This window comes from Vicugna pacos, chromosome 10, assembly GCF_048564905.1.
Source record: "Vicugna pacos chromosome 10, VicPac4, whole genome shotgun sequence".
Classification (NCBI taxonomy): domain Eukaryota; kingdom Metazoa; phylum Chordata; class Mammalia; order Artiodactyla; family Camelidae; genus Vicugna; species Vicugna pacos.
Genome location: NC_132996.1, coordinates 28,488,034 through 28,502,887, shown reverse-complemented (window position 1 = coordinate 28,502,887; position 14,854 = coordinate 28,488,034). Strand labels below are relative to the sequence as shown.

The following is a 14,854-nucleotide window of genomic DNA, read 5'->3' as shown; positions in this document are numbered from 1 at the left end:
TGCTCACTTTGCTCTTTTTATCCAGATATGGCCAAACGTATAGCCAACCTGTTACGGGTAGTACTGAGTCTTCAGCATGCCCCTGATGCACCCTCCGACTCAACGCTGGACCCTCAGCGAGTCCCTTTGCGCCTATTAGCTCCCCACATTGGCCGGCTCCCCATGCCTGAGGACTATGCCTTGGAAGAACTGCGCAGTCTCACCCAGTCGTACCTACGGGAACTGACTGTTGGGAGCCAGTGAGCCCTGGGCTCCTCCCCCCACACTCACATGCTCATTCACACTCACTACACAGAGGTCCCCTGCATTGAGCTGATTGGCACTGTTTGCCATTCTCTGAGTTGGCTGTGGAATCCACCCTCCCTTCCTGCTGCCCAAGCAGCATCCTCCAGTTGTTCAGGGCTTTTCTTAATACTAAACATAGCATAAGGGCTTTTGGAACCCAAAAAAGGAGCCAAGTCTCTTTTTACCGTCATCAAATACCTTTTTTTTTCTTTTCTTTTCTTTTTTTTTTTTTTTCTTTTTTCTTTTTTTTTCCTCTCTTTTTAAAAATGGTCAGTAAAACACCTTTGACAGAATTCTCCCCTCCTCAAAAGAACCAGGGAATCCTTTTCCACCCTTATCCATTCTGGATCTGGTGACCATCCATGCCAACCTGATACCCTACTCCTACTCCCACCCTTTTATACTAGGACTCTTTAGAAGGAGTAGGACATGTGATGGGACAAATATGTTTTCCTAGGACTGTCTATCCTTAGCAGATGAACTATCCATAGAAGGAAGGAGACTCTGTGTCTTAAGTAAGTTGGATTAACACTGACTTTTGGAGTCAGAAGAGGGTTGGGCTAAGTTAGGAAGCAGAACAGAGTCTGACTCATTTTGGGTAGAAGTAAGTGCCTGCCATGGAGGGATGGAATTTCAGGAACCTTCAAGGCTTGCTTGTTCCTACCTTGAATGTTGTGTGAACACCAAACCTTCCCTACTACCGTGTGCAGGAGCCCTTGGTCATAGATCCCATGTCTCTAAGAAGCTCTCAAAGCTCAGTTTGGTGCCTGGTTTTCAGTCATCTTGCTGGGCCTCCTGTCTAGATTTGCCTGAAGAGTTTGGATAAAACCACAGGTTGGGTAGCCCTCCCTGTCCCTCCCATTCTAGCCCAAACCATTTCCCACCCTCCATCTACAGTCCCAGAAGGTAAAACCATCACTGAGGCAAGCAAAGAGCTGGGCTTCAGGGGCAGGCACAGGGCCTTGGCTACACTGCTGCCAGCTATGGGGAGCCCCAGCTAACAGCCTGAGACTGCTGGTGTTGGGGCTGTCACAGACATCATGGCCATGCCTGGGTCTTTATGCATGAAGATTATGTAAAGGTTTTTATTAAAAAGTATATATATATAAATAAATGATCTAGATTATTTTCCTCTTTTTCTGAAGCTACTTTCTTAAAAAAAAAATAATAAAATGAAATGTTTACAGCATTCTGTATTGGCTTTTTTCCCTTTGTGTTTCTGAGCCTTCTTGCCCCGAGGAGCTTTATGATTGGCCTTGTTTAATGTGCAGTCTAAAGGGAGACTGGCCATGGGTTAAGGAGAGAATAGGTTTGGTGCTAAACTGGGATACAGACTAGATCAAAGGCCAGATTAATAAGGGCCAATTTGGGAGTGAGGGGGTTGAAATTATTGATGAATCCTGACTGCTGTACATATATTTATGTGCTTGGATTCCCAGTCCTAGGGGGATGGGGAGGCTCTCAAATTACACAGTGGAATATACTTTGCATTCAAAGCCTCCTTGCTCTCCTGCTCTGGGGGATTTTGTTGGTTTTTAAACCTAAAGCTTGGATCGCACTTCACCTTTCTGATTTGGTTTCCATTGTGTAAAGGAAAGATTGACCTGATATTGCTGCTTCACAGGGCTTGTTCTTGAGAGGGATCAAATAAGGCTGGTGAGTAGGTTTGTTGGTTGGTTGGTTTGATCTGTTTAGTTGAAGATATGAGCAAATTCCAATTAGGATTAGGCCAGAGACATCTGGGACATCGAGGAGATGAGAAGCAGAGTGGGACTTCCCTTTAATTTGGGCCCCTGAGGACAGGGATTACTCAGCTGGGAATCTCCCTCCATTACTGACTGACTGTAAACCAAGTGAATCACAGAGCACTGCTGGACTTCTAGCAAGGAATTTGTTCTGTGTTCCTCACCAGAGGTGTTTTGTGAAAAGTGAGTGTGCTATAGAAATGGCTAGCCTTTAGGAGTGTTAAGAACTGAATATGGGCAGTATTTCCTCTTAGGACAAGTATTTTTTTTTAACTCAATGAAATATTTATCACAATAGCTATGTCTTAAATTTTTAAGCTCAAAATATGAAAGCAAGAAACAGTTGTCTTGAAACAATACACCTGTGGAATCCACAACCTAATACAATATCCAAAATAAGTATTTCCTCAGCAAATGCTGGAATAATACCAAAAGCAAAGATAACAGAGATCTGGAAATTAAATGTGGGATTAGCAGAGCCAAAGTCTGCAGAGTAATTGCTTTTTTAGATTTTTACTCAATTTCTTTACTTGTATTTCCAGAAAATTGTTTCAGATTTTTTTGTTGTTTTTCAAAGAACCAGCTGTCAGACTTAACAGTTTTACTGGAGTTCTGTATTGTAATACATTAATTACTGCTTTTAAACATTCATTTTTATTCTTTTCTGAGGATTTTAAAAAAACATTTTATTGTAAAAATTTTCAACCACATAAAAGTAAAATGGTGTCTCAATTTTTCAATTTTATTTCATCTTTACCCCCATTCTTATTCTTTCTGACCCCCCAGTGGTATTTCTAAGGCAGGGCATCATTAATACCTAAGCATTTCTAACTTGTAAGTTTTTATAAATATAATCACAATACCATTGTCATACCTAACAAAGTTAACAATAATTCCTAAATGTTAACTAATACCCTCTGTATTTTCAAATTTCCCCAATTATCTCAAAAGTAAAATTTTACAGTTAATCAAGTTTGAATCAGGATCTAAACGGGTCCATACTTTGCATTTGGTTGATTAAGTCTTTTAAATCCCTTAATCTGTTAACTTCTTTTTAAAGTGCTCTTTATTTGATGAAGTAATTGGGTCATTCATAGAAGGCCAGGGGCTTCTAGATTTGGCTGATTGTGCCTCTCCCTCCCTTACTTGCTATAAACCACTGGTTAGACCTAGAGACTTGATTAGATTCAGGGTCCTTCTCATAGGTGGTGCTGTGTGTTAGCACGTTGGAAATCAGTGTCTGACTGTCTCATTTTTAGTAATATTAAGATTGTTGGCAGTGGAGAGAATAGTAGCTCAGTGGTAGAGTGCATGCTTAGCATGCACGGGCGAGGTCCAGGGTTCAATTTCCAGTACCTCCATTAAAAAAAAAAAAAAAGACTGTTGATTCAGGTGTTGTCAGCCTGACTCACCCTTTATAAAGCTTCTGTCAACCTTCCATCTCATGACAGTCATGACCAAGATTTACTGTTTTGTTATTGTAGAGTCCTTATCTTTTTCTGTGTGGTGATTCAGTATTTTCAAAATAGGGACTTACATCAGTTATTGTTCAGGTACTTTTTTTTTTCCCCATAATGACTTTTTTAAAATTACCTACCAACTTTTAGAACTATTTTTTTCCAAGCTAACATTTTCACCCCAAAACACACTAAATATGTTATAATAAATATTACAACTTTTTTTTTCAGGTAAAGATACTAGTTTTTCTATAACTCTTTAGTCTGTTCCATGTGTGAGTTATTTCCATGTGCTTTGAGGCACTCTTGAATTTAGCCTTTATTTTGCCCTAAAGGCATTCTGCAAAATGTTATTTTTAAGTATAATTGTGCCACCAAAACACTAAATAATTGCTAAAGAAAATGATATAGAAAGAATGCATCTTTTACCTCCACACCCAATCCCTATACCATCTACCCCTCACTCTTGTCTTCCCCCCTTCAACAAGTACGTTAACTGCATTACATTACTTATGTATAAACTAAATTTATTTTAATTTTATTTTTAAAGTTATTATGTAGGAAAATTCACTTTTGGTGTGCATATGTTAGTTTTAATACATAGATTTGTATAACCACCCCACAATCAGGATACAAAATGTTCTGTCACTCCAAAATTCTCCCTTTCTCTTTAAGTCAGACCATCTTACTAATCATTACTACTGGCAACCTGTTCTTCACTATAGTTTTGTTTTTATAGAATGTAATATAAATGGACTCATACAGTATGTGATCTTTTGTTACTGGCTTCTTTCACTTAGTATAATGACTTCAGGGTTCATCCATGTTATAGCGTGTATCAGTACTTCATTCCTTTAAAAAAATTAATTTTTTAGAGCATTTTTGGGTTCACAAAATTGAATGGAAGGCACAGATTTCCCATAAACCCCTGCCCCCATACATTCATAGCCTCCCCAACTATCAACATCCCCCCCAGAGTGGTACATTTGTTACAATTGATGAACCTACATTGACACATCTTCATCACTCAAAGTCCACAGTTGACATTACATTTGATGCTTAGTATTATCAGTTCTCTGGGTTTAGACAAACCTATAATGATGTATAACCATCATTATGGTATACAAAGTATTCCCTTTTTTTCACTACACTAAAATTCTCTGAATTCTTTTTGCTCTGCTGATTCTTCTTCCCCAGTCACCTATAACTCCTAGCAACCACTGAACTTCTTCCTATCTTCATAGATTTGCCTTTTCCAGAATGTCATATAGTTGGAATCATACAGTATGTAGCTCTTTCAGATTGTCTTCTTTCACTTATTAATATGCATTTGAGGTTCCTTCATGTCTTCATAGCTTAATAGCTCATTTATTCTTAATGATGAATACTAAGTATTGCATTGTCTGGATGTACCACAGTTTATCCATTCACTTGTTGAAGGTCATTTTGTTTGTAGGTTTGGCAATTATGAAAAGAGCTGCTATAAATACTTATGCATGAATTTTGTGTTATCATAAAAGTTGTTACTTCTCTAGGCATTAGATTCCTGGGTCATATGGTAAATGTATGTATAAACATCACAAGAAACTGCCAGGCCATTTTCCAGTATAGCTGTTCCATTTTTGCATTCCCATAATCAATGTATGAAGGTTACAGTAGCTTCACAACCTCTCCAGCACTTGGTATTGTTAATATTTTTTATTTTAGCCATTCCAATAAATATGTAGTAGTATCTGAGGTTGATGAATCACTAATAAAAAATCTGACAAATAAAAGCCCTGGACTTGATGGTTTCACTGTCGAATTCTAACAAACAATAAAAAAAACTAATATCAGTCCTTCTCAGGCTTTTCCAAAAAATTGAAGAGAATACTTCCTAACTCATTCCATGAGGCCAGCATAATCCTGATTCCAACGCTAGACCAAGACACTACGAGAAAAGAAAACTACAGACCAGTATCATTTATGAATATTGATCCAACAATCCCCAACAAAATACTTGCAAACTAAATTCAGCTGCATGTTAAAATGATTACACACCATTACCAAGTGGGATCCATTCCTCGAACACAAGGATGTTTCAATACATTAAAAAATTACTAAATATACTATACCACATTAACAGAATGAAGGAAGAAAACCCATGTGATCATCTCAATTGATGGAAAAAAGCATTTGAAAAAAAAAATCACCCTTTCATGATAAAGATGACAAACTAGGAATAGAAGGAAACTACTCCAGCATAATAAAAGCCATATATGAAAACCAGCAATGAACATCTTACTCAATGTGAAAATGGGAAAGTTTTTTCCTCTAAGATCAAGAACAAGGTAAAAATGTCTATTTTTGAAAAGAAACAGATTCACAGATGTAGAGAAAGAACTAGTGGTTACCAGTGGGGAGAGGGGAGAGGGAGGGGCAAGATGGAGGTGGAGGATTAAGAGGTACAAACTGAGGTATAAAATAAGCTACAAGGATGCATTGTACAACATAGGGAATATAGCTAATATTTTATAATAACTATAAATGGAGTATAATCTTTAAAAATTGAATCACCATATTGTATATTTGTAACATAATATTGTACACCAACTATACTTCAATTTTTAAAATATGATATTGTAAAATACATAAAATTTAAAAAGAGATAAATATCAACTTGAAAAAAAAAGTCTGTTTTCACCACTTCTATCAACATAATACTGGAAGTTCTAGCCAGGGCAACTGGGCAAGAATGACAAATAAAAGACATCCAAATTAGAAAGCAAAAGTATCTCTGTTTGCAAATGATATGATTGTTTATGTAGAAAACTAAAGATTCCACCAAAACAAACAAACAAATCCCACTGTTAGAACTATGGGATGAATTCAGCAAAGTAGCAGGATACAAAACCAACATGCAATATCAGTTGCATTTTTATACACTAACAACAATCCGAAAAGGAAATTAAAACAATTCCACTTATAGTAACATCAAAAAGAATAAAACATTTAAGAATAAACTTAACCAAGGAGGCAAAAGATATGCACTGAAAACTATAAAACATTGCTGAAAGAAATGAAAGAAGACACAAATTGAAAGACAGCCATGTTCATGAATTGAAGCACTTACTATTAAGCTGTCCATACTATCCAAAGCAATCTACAGATTTAATGCAATTCTTAACAAAATCTCAGCTTTTTTTTTTTCTGAAATAGGTCCACCCTAAAATTCACATAGAATCTCCATAGACCTGGAATAGCCAAAACAATCTTGGGGGGTGGGGAGAAAAAGGGGGTGGATGTAGCTCAGTGGTAGAGTGCATGTTTAGCATACACAAGGTACTGGGTTCAATCCCCAGTAATTTCATTTTAAAAAAAAAGAAAAAGGAAAAGGAAAAAGCTTGAGGACTTATACTTCCTGATTTCAAAATTTACTACAAAGCTGTAGTAATCAAAACTGTGATACTGGCATAAAGACAGCATATAGACTAGAAATAGAATAGAGAGTCCAGGAATTATCAAATATGGTCAAATGCTTTTTGACAAGGGTGCCAAACCCATTTAGTGGGAGGAAAGGACAGTCTTTCCACTAAATGATTCTGAGAAAACTAGGTATCTATTTGCAAAGAAATAAAGTTGGATAATTAACACCATATAGAAAAATTAAGTCAAAATAGATCAAAGATTTAAATGTAAGACCTAAAATTATAAAACTCTTAGAAGAAAATATAGGGTAAAATCCTCACCACATTGGATTTGGCAGTGATTTCTAGGCTATGACACCAAAGGCACAGGAAACAAAAGAAAAACATAGACAAACCGAACTACGTGAAAAGTTTTAATTTTATCCATCAAAAGACACTACAACCTGAGTAAGAAGAATGGGAGATTAATATCTGCAAATTATTTATTTGATAAGGGATTAATGTCCAGAATATAAAGGGAACTCCTAGAACTCAGCAATTAAAAATGGACAAAGGACTTGAATAGACATTTCTGCAAAGAGAATATACAAACGGCCAATAAGCACATAAAAAGGTGCTCAACATCACAAATCATTAGGGAAATACAAATCAAAACTACAAATGAGATACTACCGCATACCCATTAGGATGGCCATTATCAGTAAAGCAGAGAGTAACAAATGTTGATGAGGATATGTAGAAACTGGAACCCTTGTGCTTTGCTGGTGGGGATGTAAAAAGGTATGTCCGCTGTGGAAAACAGTATGGCAATTCTTTAAAAAGTTAAAAACAGAATTACCATATGATCCAGCAATTCCATTTCTGGGTATATATATCCAAAAGAACTGAAAGCAGAGTCTTGTACACCCATGTTCATAGCAGCATTATTCACAATACTTGATACATGAAAGCAACCCAAGTGCCCAACAAGAGAAGAATGAATAAGCAAAATGTGGCACATACATATAATAGAATATATTCAGCCTTAAACAGGGAGGAAATTCTGACACATGCTACAACATGGATGAAACTTCAGGACATTATGCAAAGAGTAATAAGCCAGACATGAAAAAAAAATGTGAACCACCTAGTCAAAATCATAGAGACAGAAAATAGAATGTAGTTGCCAGGGGCTGGGTCTTGTGTGTGTTCCTGAAGATATCCTGACTAATTCACTGGGACCATCATGCAAATACTGTTGTCTTCTGTGCATCAAGCAACGTGCTAGGTACTTGACTTGTATTATCAGGTTATCTTATTTAATTCTTACAACAATTATTTAAGTGAGGACCGTTAATCCCATTATCCTGTTTGAAAAAACTGAAACCCAGAAAGTTTCAGTATCTTGCCCAGGTCAGACAGCTCATAGGACAGAGCTGAAAGTGACTCTTAATCTTGTGTTTTACCTGCTACCCAATACCACCCATGTTGCTGGGCATGAGGAGAATGCAGAGGCTCAGACTGGGATGGCTGTGGGGACTCAGAGGCAAGGATGTGGGCTGCATCTCCTCTTTTGTGGGGCCACCTGTAGCAGCCTGAGGCTTGACACCATTCCCACCAGGAGGGGAGAACTTGCTTGGCACAAAACACTTAGGCTAGACAGATATATCAGTCCTTCACTGAGGGTAGAGCTGACAGTCTGAAGGGGGCCTCAAGAATGCAGCAATGGGGCCAGAGATAGGAGGACAGTTACCATCCACAGGCCCTGTCCCTTTACGTACTTAAGCCCCAGTCCCCTGAAGACCCTGACCCCAGCATCTCCATACCTTCCAACCTCATCAAGCTGAGCCTGAGCTGATCCCAGGTGCTGCCTTACAGAATTTGAATAATTCATGTCCCCGTGATCTGAGGTATCAGTTTCACTCGCTCTGTTCCCATGGACACAGACGTCCCAACTGAAATTGAGCTAATGAAAAGGGACAAGGGGCAGGGCCTGCTGTCCAGTGTCTCAGGAGGCTCAGGACTGGTAGGTTCCCTGCCCCTGTCCTGCTGAGAATGCACCAGGCTCACCCAGAGTCAGGTGTAGGGGATGGAGGGAGGAAGTCAGGGGTCCTGAAACAGAGGTTGGAAAAAGGAAGAGAGGGTGGAAAGAGGAAGAGCAGAGTCAGGGAGGCAGAGAGCAAGAAACAATTATAGAGGAAAAGATAGGAGCAAATAGAGGCTGAAAGGTAAAGGGGGCGGGGAGCAGGGGCAGAGGCCAGGAGAGGCAAAGACTAGTAGAGAAGGAGGAACAGCAGATGCCAAGGACCAAGTACTAAAATCCCAGGGCAGGTACAACTAAGAGGGTCAGGTAACTGGAAGGGCTGCAGGGCTCCCTGGAGAGTAGTCTGATCCAACGGAGATCTCAGTCTTACTTTTAACTTCCAGGGATTGTCCACACCATCCTTGCCAGCAAGGCCTGAAGTTGCCCTAGGTCAGGCTGGGAGGCTCACACCCAGGGACTTACCCTTTCTCTTGCAGTGGCAAGGCCATGGGGCCCCGGAGCCACCAGCTCAGCCTCGGCTTCTCTGTCTCCTGCCTGGACCTTCTGCTCCTGCTCCCACTCCTTCCAGGTATGAAGCTCAGTAAACCAGCCCTGGCCTCTCTGGGCGTTGCTGCTATCCCCATCCTCCCTGAATCTCTTTCCACATGCTCTTTATTTCTGTGCTGGCAACAAGTGTGGAGCCAGGGGAGCCAAAAAGGGTGAGAGGGGGCTTGCCTGGCTGGGGTGGGAGCAGTGAGGTGGGGAGCTCCCAGGGGTAGGGCTGAAAAAGCCAAGGGGTGGGGAGGGGGGCAGATCATGAAGCTCCTTGAATGCCAGGCTGAGTTTGGGCTCTATCCAATTAGGGAGTCATTGAATGGGTTTCAGCAGCTACTGGTCTAGTCAGATTTGCTTGTTTCAAAGCTTGATTTCTCAGAAGTGTGAAAGATGGTTAGAGAGGTGGGCCTGAGGCAGGGGAGCAGAGAGGAGGCTGCTGCTGCTGTGGTCCACTCAAGGGAAGATGGGCCTGAGCTGGAGAGGCCATGAAGCACTCAAGAGATGCTCAGCAGTATGACTGACAGGATTTGGGCACAGGATGGCTGGCAGACGGAGGGGGCAGAAGCTAATTCCCAGATTTCCAGCTGAGATCACCAGGGGAGGGGGAGATGCTGTTTGATGAGATGGGGACCACAGAACAAGGAGCAGGTTTCAGAGCATGGGGGAAGGAAAGGAGTTCATATTTTGGACCTACACAGTTCAAGGTGCCAAAGGACATTTAGGACATTCAGGTCTGGAGCTCAGGAGAAAATTCTGGGCTGGAGAAGAAAGGAGATGAGGGCCAAGGACAGGATTCTGGGGAACAATACTTAAATCAAGGACTGAGGACCATGAGGTATGTCACAAAAGCCCAGGGAAGAGTGTGTTTTCAGGAGGGAGGGGGCCATAGTGTCAGAAGGTTTGAAGAAATCAACTAAAGTACAGCTGGAGAAGCAGAGACAGGCTGGAGAGACGGGAGGGAGCAAGGCAACGGGGTTCCTGATGCCTGGGTGAGAGCTGGGACTCTTCTGGTCTGTTTGGGCCCCTCTAGCATTTGTGGTTGGGGAGGCAGAATCCAGAGCCTTGGGAAGGGGAGGGTGGGGAAGAAACCCATCAGCCTTGTTTCAGAAGACAATATGTATTCACACTACGGCTTTCACCTCATCCATCGCTGGAGGCAGGCCAGGGAGGAATAGAATTGCAGCTAGAGGGGCACAGAGCAGGGACAGTCAGATGGCTGTGAAAGAATGGAGCAGGTTACAGGGCTTCAACCTGTAGGAATTACACAGTGTGAGCAGAGGCCCTTGGACTAGGGTCTCAGATGGACACCCCTTCTTCTTGGATCCCCTAGAGTGCATGGGAGCCGAGGGCAGGCTGGCACACAAGCTGTTCCGAGACCTCTTTGCCAACTACACAAGTGCCCTGAGACCTGTGGCAGATACAGACCATGCTCTGAACGTGACCCTGGAGGTGACGTTGTCCCAGATCATTGACATGGTGCGTCGTGGTTGTACAACAGTGGAGTGTGCTGGTGACAGTGTCAAGCAACATGGGGGAGAGACCGGGATTATTCTCCAAATAATTATTTCTTGTAAACGTTAATATTAACAATAATGATAGCTACCAACTGTTGCATACTAATTGTTGGGTACCCACAGTGTGCCCAATACTTTGCACACTTAAATCCCTGCCTGGCAGGGATTATCACTCATGTAACTGCTGAGGAAACTGAGGCCCTGAGAAGACAAGAACCTGCCACGGTCACATAGCAAAGCTGGGTGGGAACTGGACTGTGTGGGCAAGTCTGGTTTGTGGGTGCTGACCAGAGTCCTGCAGGTGAGTGTGCAGGCACAGGGGACGGTATGCACAGATGTGTCCACATCTGTGCGCACTCCCTGCCCTCAACTAGGATGAGCGTAACCAGGTGCTGACCCTGTACCTGTGGATCCGACAGGAGTGGACAGATGCCTACCTGCGATGGGATCCCGATGCCTATGGGGGCCTGGATGCCATCCGAATCCCCAGCAGTCTAGTGTGGCGGCCTGACATCGTACTCTATAACAAGTACTGCCTGTCTGGGCCCCTCCCCTCGGCTCCCTGTCCCTAGAGTTGCCCTTGGCTCTGGGTATGCACTCAATTGCCGTCTCCCACACTGAACCTGGCTGCTATGCTGCCCTGGAAGCTCTCCCCCAGGACCCTTCTAAAGTGCCAGGAAGGTGTTGACAATGGTGATCAGTGGTGCAGTAGGGCTTCCTGACAGCACACACACCATGGCCCCTGCCAAGGGCCTGCTGGAGGGACTTCATAGCCTGTCGATGGCACCCCCACCTTAGGCTGTCCCAGGCCAATGCATGCTGACTGTCTCCTTAGGAACCCTCTGTACGGTCCAGGGCCAGTTCTGCATCTTTCACAGGGATGGTGCTGTGTACAAGTGCCTCTTCACAGGACACTCCACCTTTCCAGGCCTGAGTCTCTCAGGGCTTCCCCACGGCCTGCCTAGGATTTCCTCCAGGGCTTAGCCCTCTAGAGCACTCCTTTACGCGGCCTAAGCCAGTTCTGTGTTTCCCAGACAACACAAGGCTCTGTATATTTTCCCCGAAGCCCCTCTAAGAGCTTTGCAGATGACACTAAAGGAAAGTCAATGTGTGCCGCCGCCAACTTTGGGGCTAGATCTGTGTCCCTTCTGGGCCCTTGAGGCGCTGGCCCTTCTAGGCCTCCAAATGCACAGAGGGCCCTTTCCAACGCTCCCTCAGCCCTCTGTGCCACCCCCGCCCCTCCAGGGGTCAGCCCTTGCCTCCACGCAGGTGAGACCTGCTCCGAGACCACGGCCTCAGGGAGCCCCACCCCATCTCTGCAGGGCAGACGCGCAGGCGCAGACCTCGGCCAGCACCAACGTGGTCCTGCGGCACGACGGCGCCGTGCGCTGGGACGCGCCGGCCATCACGCGCAGCTCGTGCCGCGTGGACGTATCGGCCTTCCCGTTTGACGCACAGCGCTGCGGCCTGACGTTCGGCTCGTGGACGCACGGCGGACACCAGCTGGACGTGCGGCCGCGCGGCGCCGCCGCCAGCCTGGCTGACTTCGTGGAGAACGTGGAGTGGCGCGTGCTGGGTATGCCGGCGCGGCGGCGCGTGCTGACCTACGGCTGCTGCTCCGAACCCTACCCAGACGTGACCTTCACGCTGCTGCTGCGCCGCCGCGCCGCGGCCTACGTGTGCAACCTGCTGCTGCCCTGCGTGCTCATCTCGCTGCTGGCGCCGCTGGCCTTCCACCTACCCGCCGACTCTGGCGAGAAGGTGTCGCTCGGTGTCACCGTGCTGCTGGCGCTCACCGTCTTCCAGCTGCTCCTGGCCGAGAGCATGCCGCCAGCCGAGAGCGTGCCCCTCATAGGTAAGCCCAGAGGGCGCAGGGAGATGGGGGAGGGGCCGGGGGAGGACGTCCCCCCAACCCCAACCCCAGGGCTGACCCGCGCGGGTCTCTGCAGGTGCAGGGACGGGAGCCGGACCGGTCCTGGGTCAGCGGAGAGGCCCCCGTTGCGGGTCCTGTGAGCGTGCCTCGTTCTGAGATTGAGAAAGAAGGAGTAGGCTCCTTCCAGGAGACCACCCCTCTCCTCACCCGTAGGGGCGGAGGAAGGAATCCATCTTTTCTCAAAGACTTGATCGAGGAAGATAGACTTCTCTCGGTATCCTTATAACATGCAGAACGTGTTGAGTGTCAGGCACTCTCCTAAACATTTGACGTTTATTAGCTCATCAAAGCATCACCACAGACGTTTGAGGAAAATTCTATGTAATTTGCCTCAGGTCTTGCCGGTTCTATTTAAGAGCATGCCTTTCAAGGATTGTGGGTGAATCCAGCTCCCAGCAGTTAGGGAGCAGGTAGCCTCTGAGAACCCCATGAGGGAATGCGGGATGGGGAGCCCTTGGTTCTTACCTCCTTCCCACTTCCATCATTGGGCTTGGAGGCTCCCGAGAGTCTTATGGGGGGTGAGCCCATTCCTCCTACGCTCAGGCCCCTGGGGAGCTTAAGCCTCCTGAGTTCTTGCTTTGGGTCACAGCTCCCTTTCTCTGTTGCAGGAAAGTACTACATGGCCACCATGACCATGGTCACCTTCTCCACAGCGCTCACCATCCTTATCATGAACCTGCATTACTGTGGTCCCAGTGCCCGCCCAGTGCCAGCCTGGGCTCGGGCCCTCTTGCTGGGACACCTGGCACGGGGCCTGTGCGTGAGGGAACGAGGGGAGCCCTGTGGGCAGTCTAGACCACCTGAGTCACCCCCTAGTCCCCAGCCTCCTGATGGAGGGGCTGGTCCCCCAGCAGGCCCTTGCCATGAGCCACGATGTCTGTGCCGCCAGGAAGCCCTACTGCACCACGTAGCCACCATCGCCAACAGCTTCCACAGCCACCGGGCTGCCCAGCACCGCCATGAGGACTGGAAGCGTTTGGCCCGTGTGATGGACCGTTTCTTCCTGGGCATCTTCTTCTCCATGGCCCTGGTCATGAGCCTTCTGGTGCTGGTGCAGGCCCTGTGAGTTGGTCTGCTGCAGCCACAGCACCTCCAGACAGGAATGGAACAGTCAGGTGGTGGTTGGCCCTCGGGCCACCCAGTCTCTCTCCGCTGGGCCTCAGCGCCTGGGACAGTCTCTCTGCAGTACTACTGACTTCACAAATCAGAGGGAGTACTCATTGTCTTCGTAACCTAACCTCTAAGGGAAAGCCAGAGCTTGCAGCTCTCCTGATTCCTACAGTGGGAGAACTCTAAAAAGGGTCAAGATCGAAGTGCAGCCCTGGAGGGAAGAACTGAACTTCAGTGCTGAGTGTTAGAGCTTTCAGTGGAGAGAATGCAGGTATGACAAACAGAATGGCCTTCTCCCTTCCTTCCTCTGTGGCTGCTGTTACAGACACTTGGTCTTGCCTGTCCCTGCCCATGGGCTCAGGGAAGGGATTTAGAATTCCTGGTCTAGTTCCAGAGCAGGAGGCCACACAAGGATTGGCCCCAAAGCCCCAACTCATAATAAAATAAGTGTGTGCCTTGTACCTCCTCCATGTCCTGATTTATCCTCAGGCCTATGGTGGCGGAATTTGAGGTTCCAGCCTCTTAGGAGCCTTAGGATTCAAGGATCAGAGGAGAAATTACATCACTGCTGACAAGAAAATGACAGATTCGATTGAGACTCTAGCAGAGGAGCTAAAGCTCTCTCAGCTCTTCTCCTGCCCCCTGCCTTCTACAGTTAGAGCCAGTCCACCCCATTCTCACAGTGACATCCAGAGAGCTTGCCAGTGCCCACGGTGGAGGGGGGTAGTTCAGGGCCCCACATTCACAAGGTATTTGTTTCTTTCTGACTTTCACACGTTTTCTGGCACCACTTCTGTGCCTCAGATACAGTCCCTGCCCTCTGGTAGCTCATAGTCAGATGTGGGA

The 14,854-nt window shown here is 45.4% G+C and overlaps 2 protein-coding genes across 7 annotated transcripts in view; both read left to right on the top strand.

The window, feature by feature from the left end:
- NUP98 (nucleoporin 98 and 96 precursor) overlaps positions 1 to 1,474 on the top strand; it is an 81,703-nt gene extending 80,229 nt beyond the window's left edge. For all 6 annotated transcript variants that reach the window (XM_015238498.3, XM_006203394.4, XM_031680930.2 and 3 more), the window contains one exon: positions 26 to 1,474. In XM_015238498.3, the coding sequence (XP_015093984.1) occupies positions 26 to 243 (218 nt within the window). In that variant the 3' untranslated portion in view covers positions 244 to 1,474. The remainder of the gene's footprint in view (positions 1 to 25) is intronic.
- Positions 1,475 to 9,396: 7,922 nt separating this feature from the next.
- On the top strand, positions 9,397 to 14,469 carry CHRNA10 (cholinergic receptor nicotinic alpha 10 subunit). The gene is made up of 5 exons (XM_072969291.1): positions 9,397 to 9,485; positions 10,782 to 10,927; positions 11,340 to 11,494; positions 12,288 to 12,820; positions 13,507 to 14,469. Exons 1-5 carry the CDS (start codon positions 9,404 to 9,406, stop codon positions 13,962 to 13,964), a joined length of 1,374 nt encoding a protein of 457 aa, XP_072825392.1. The 5' UTR covers positions 9,397 to 9,403; the 3' UTR covers positions 13,965 to 14,469.
- The last annotated feature ends 385 nt before the right edge of the window (positions 14,470 to 14,854 follow it).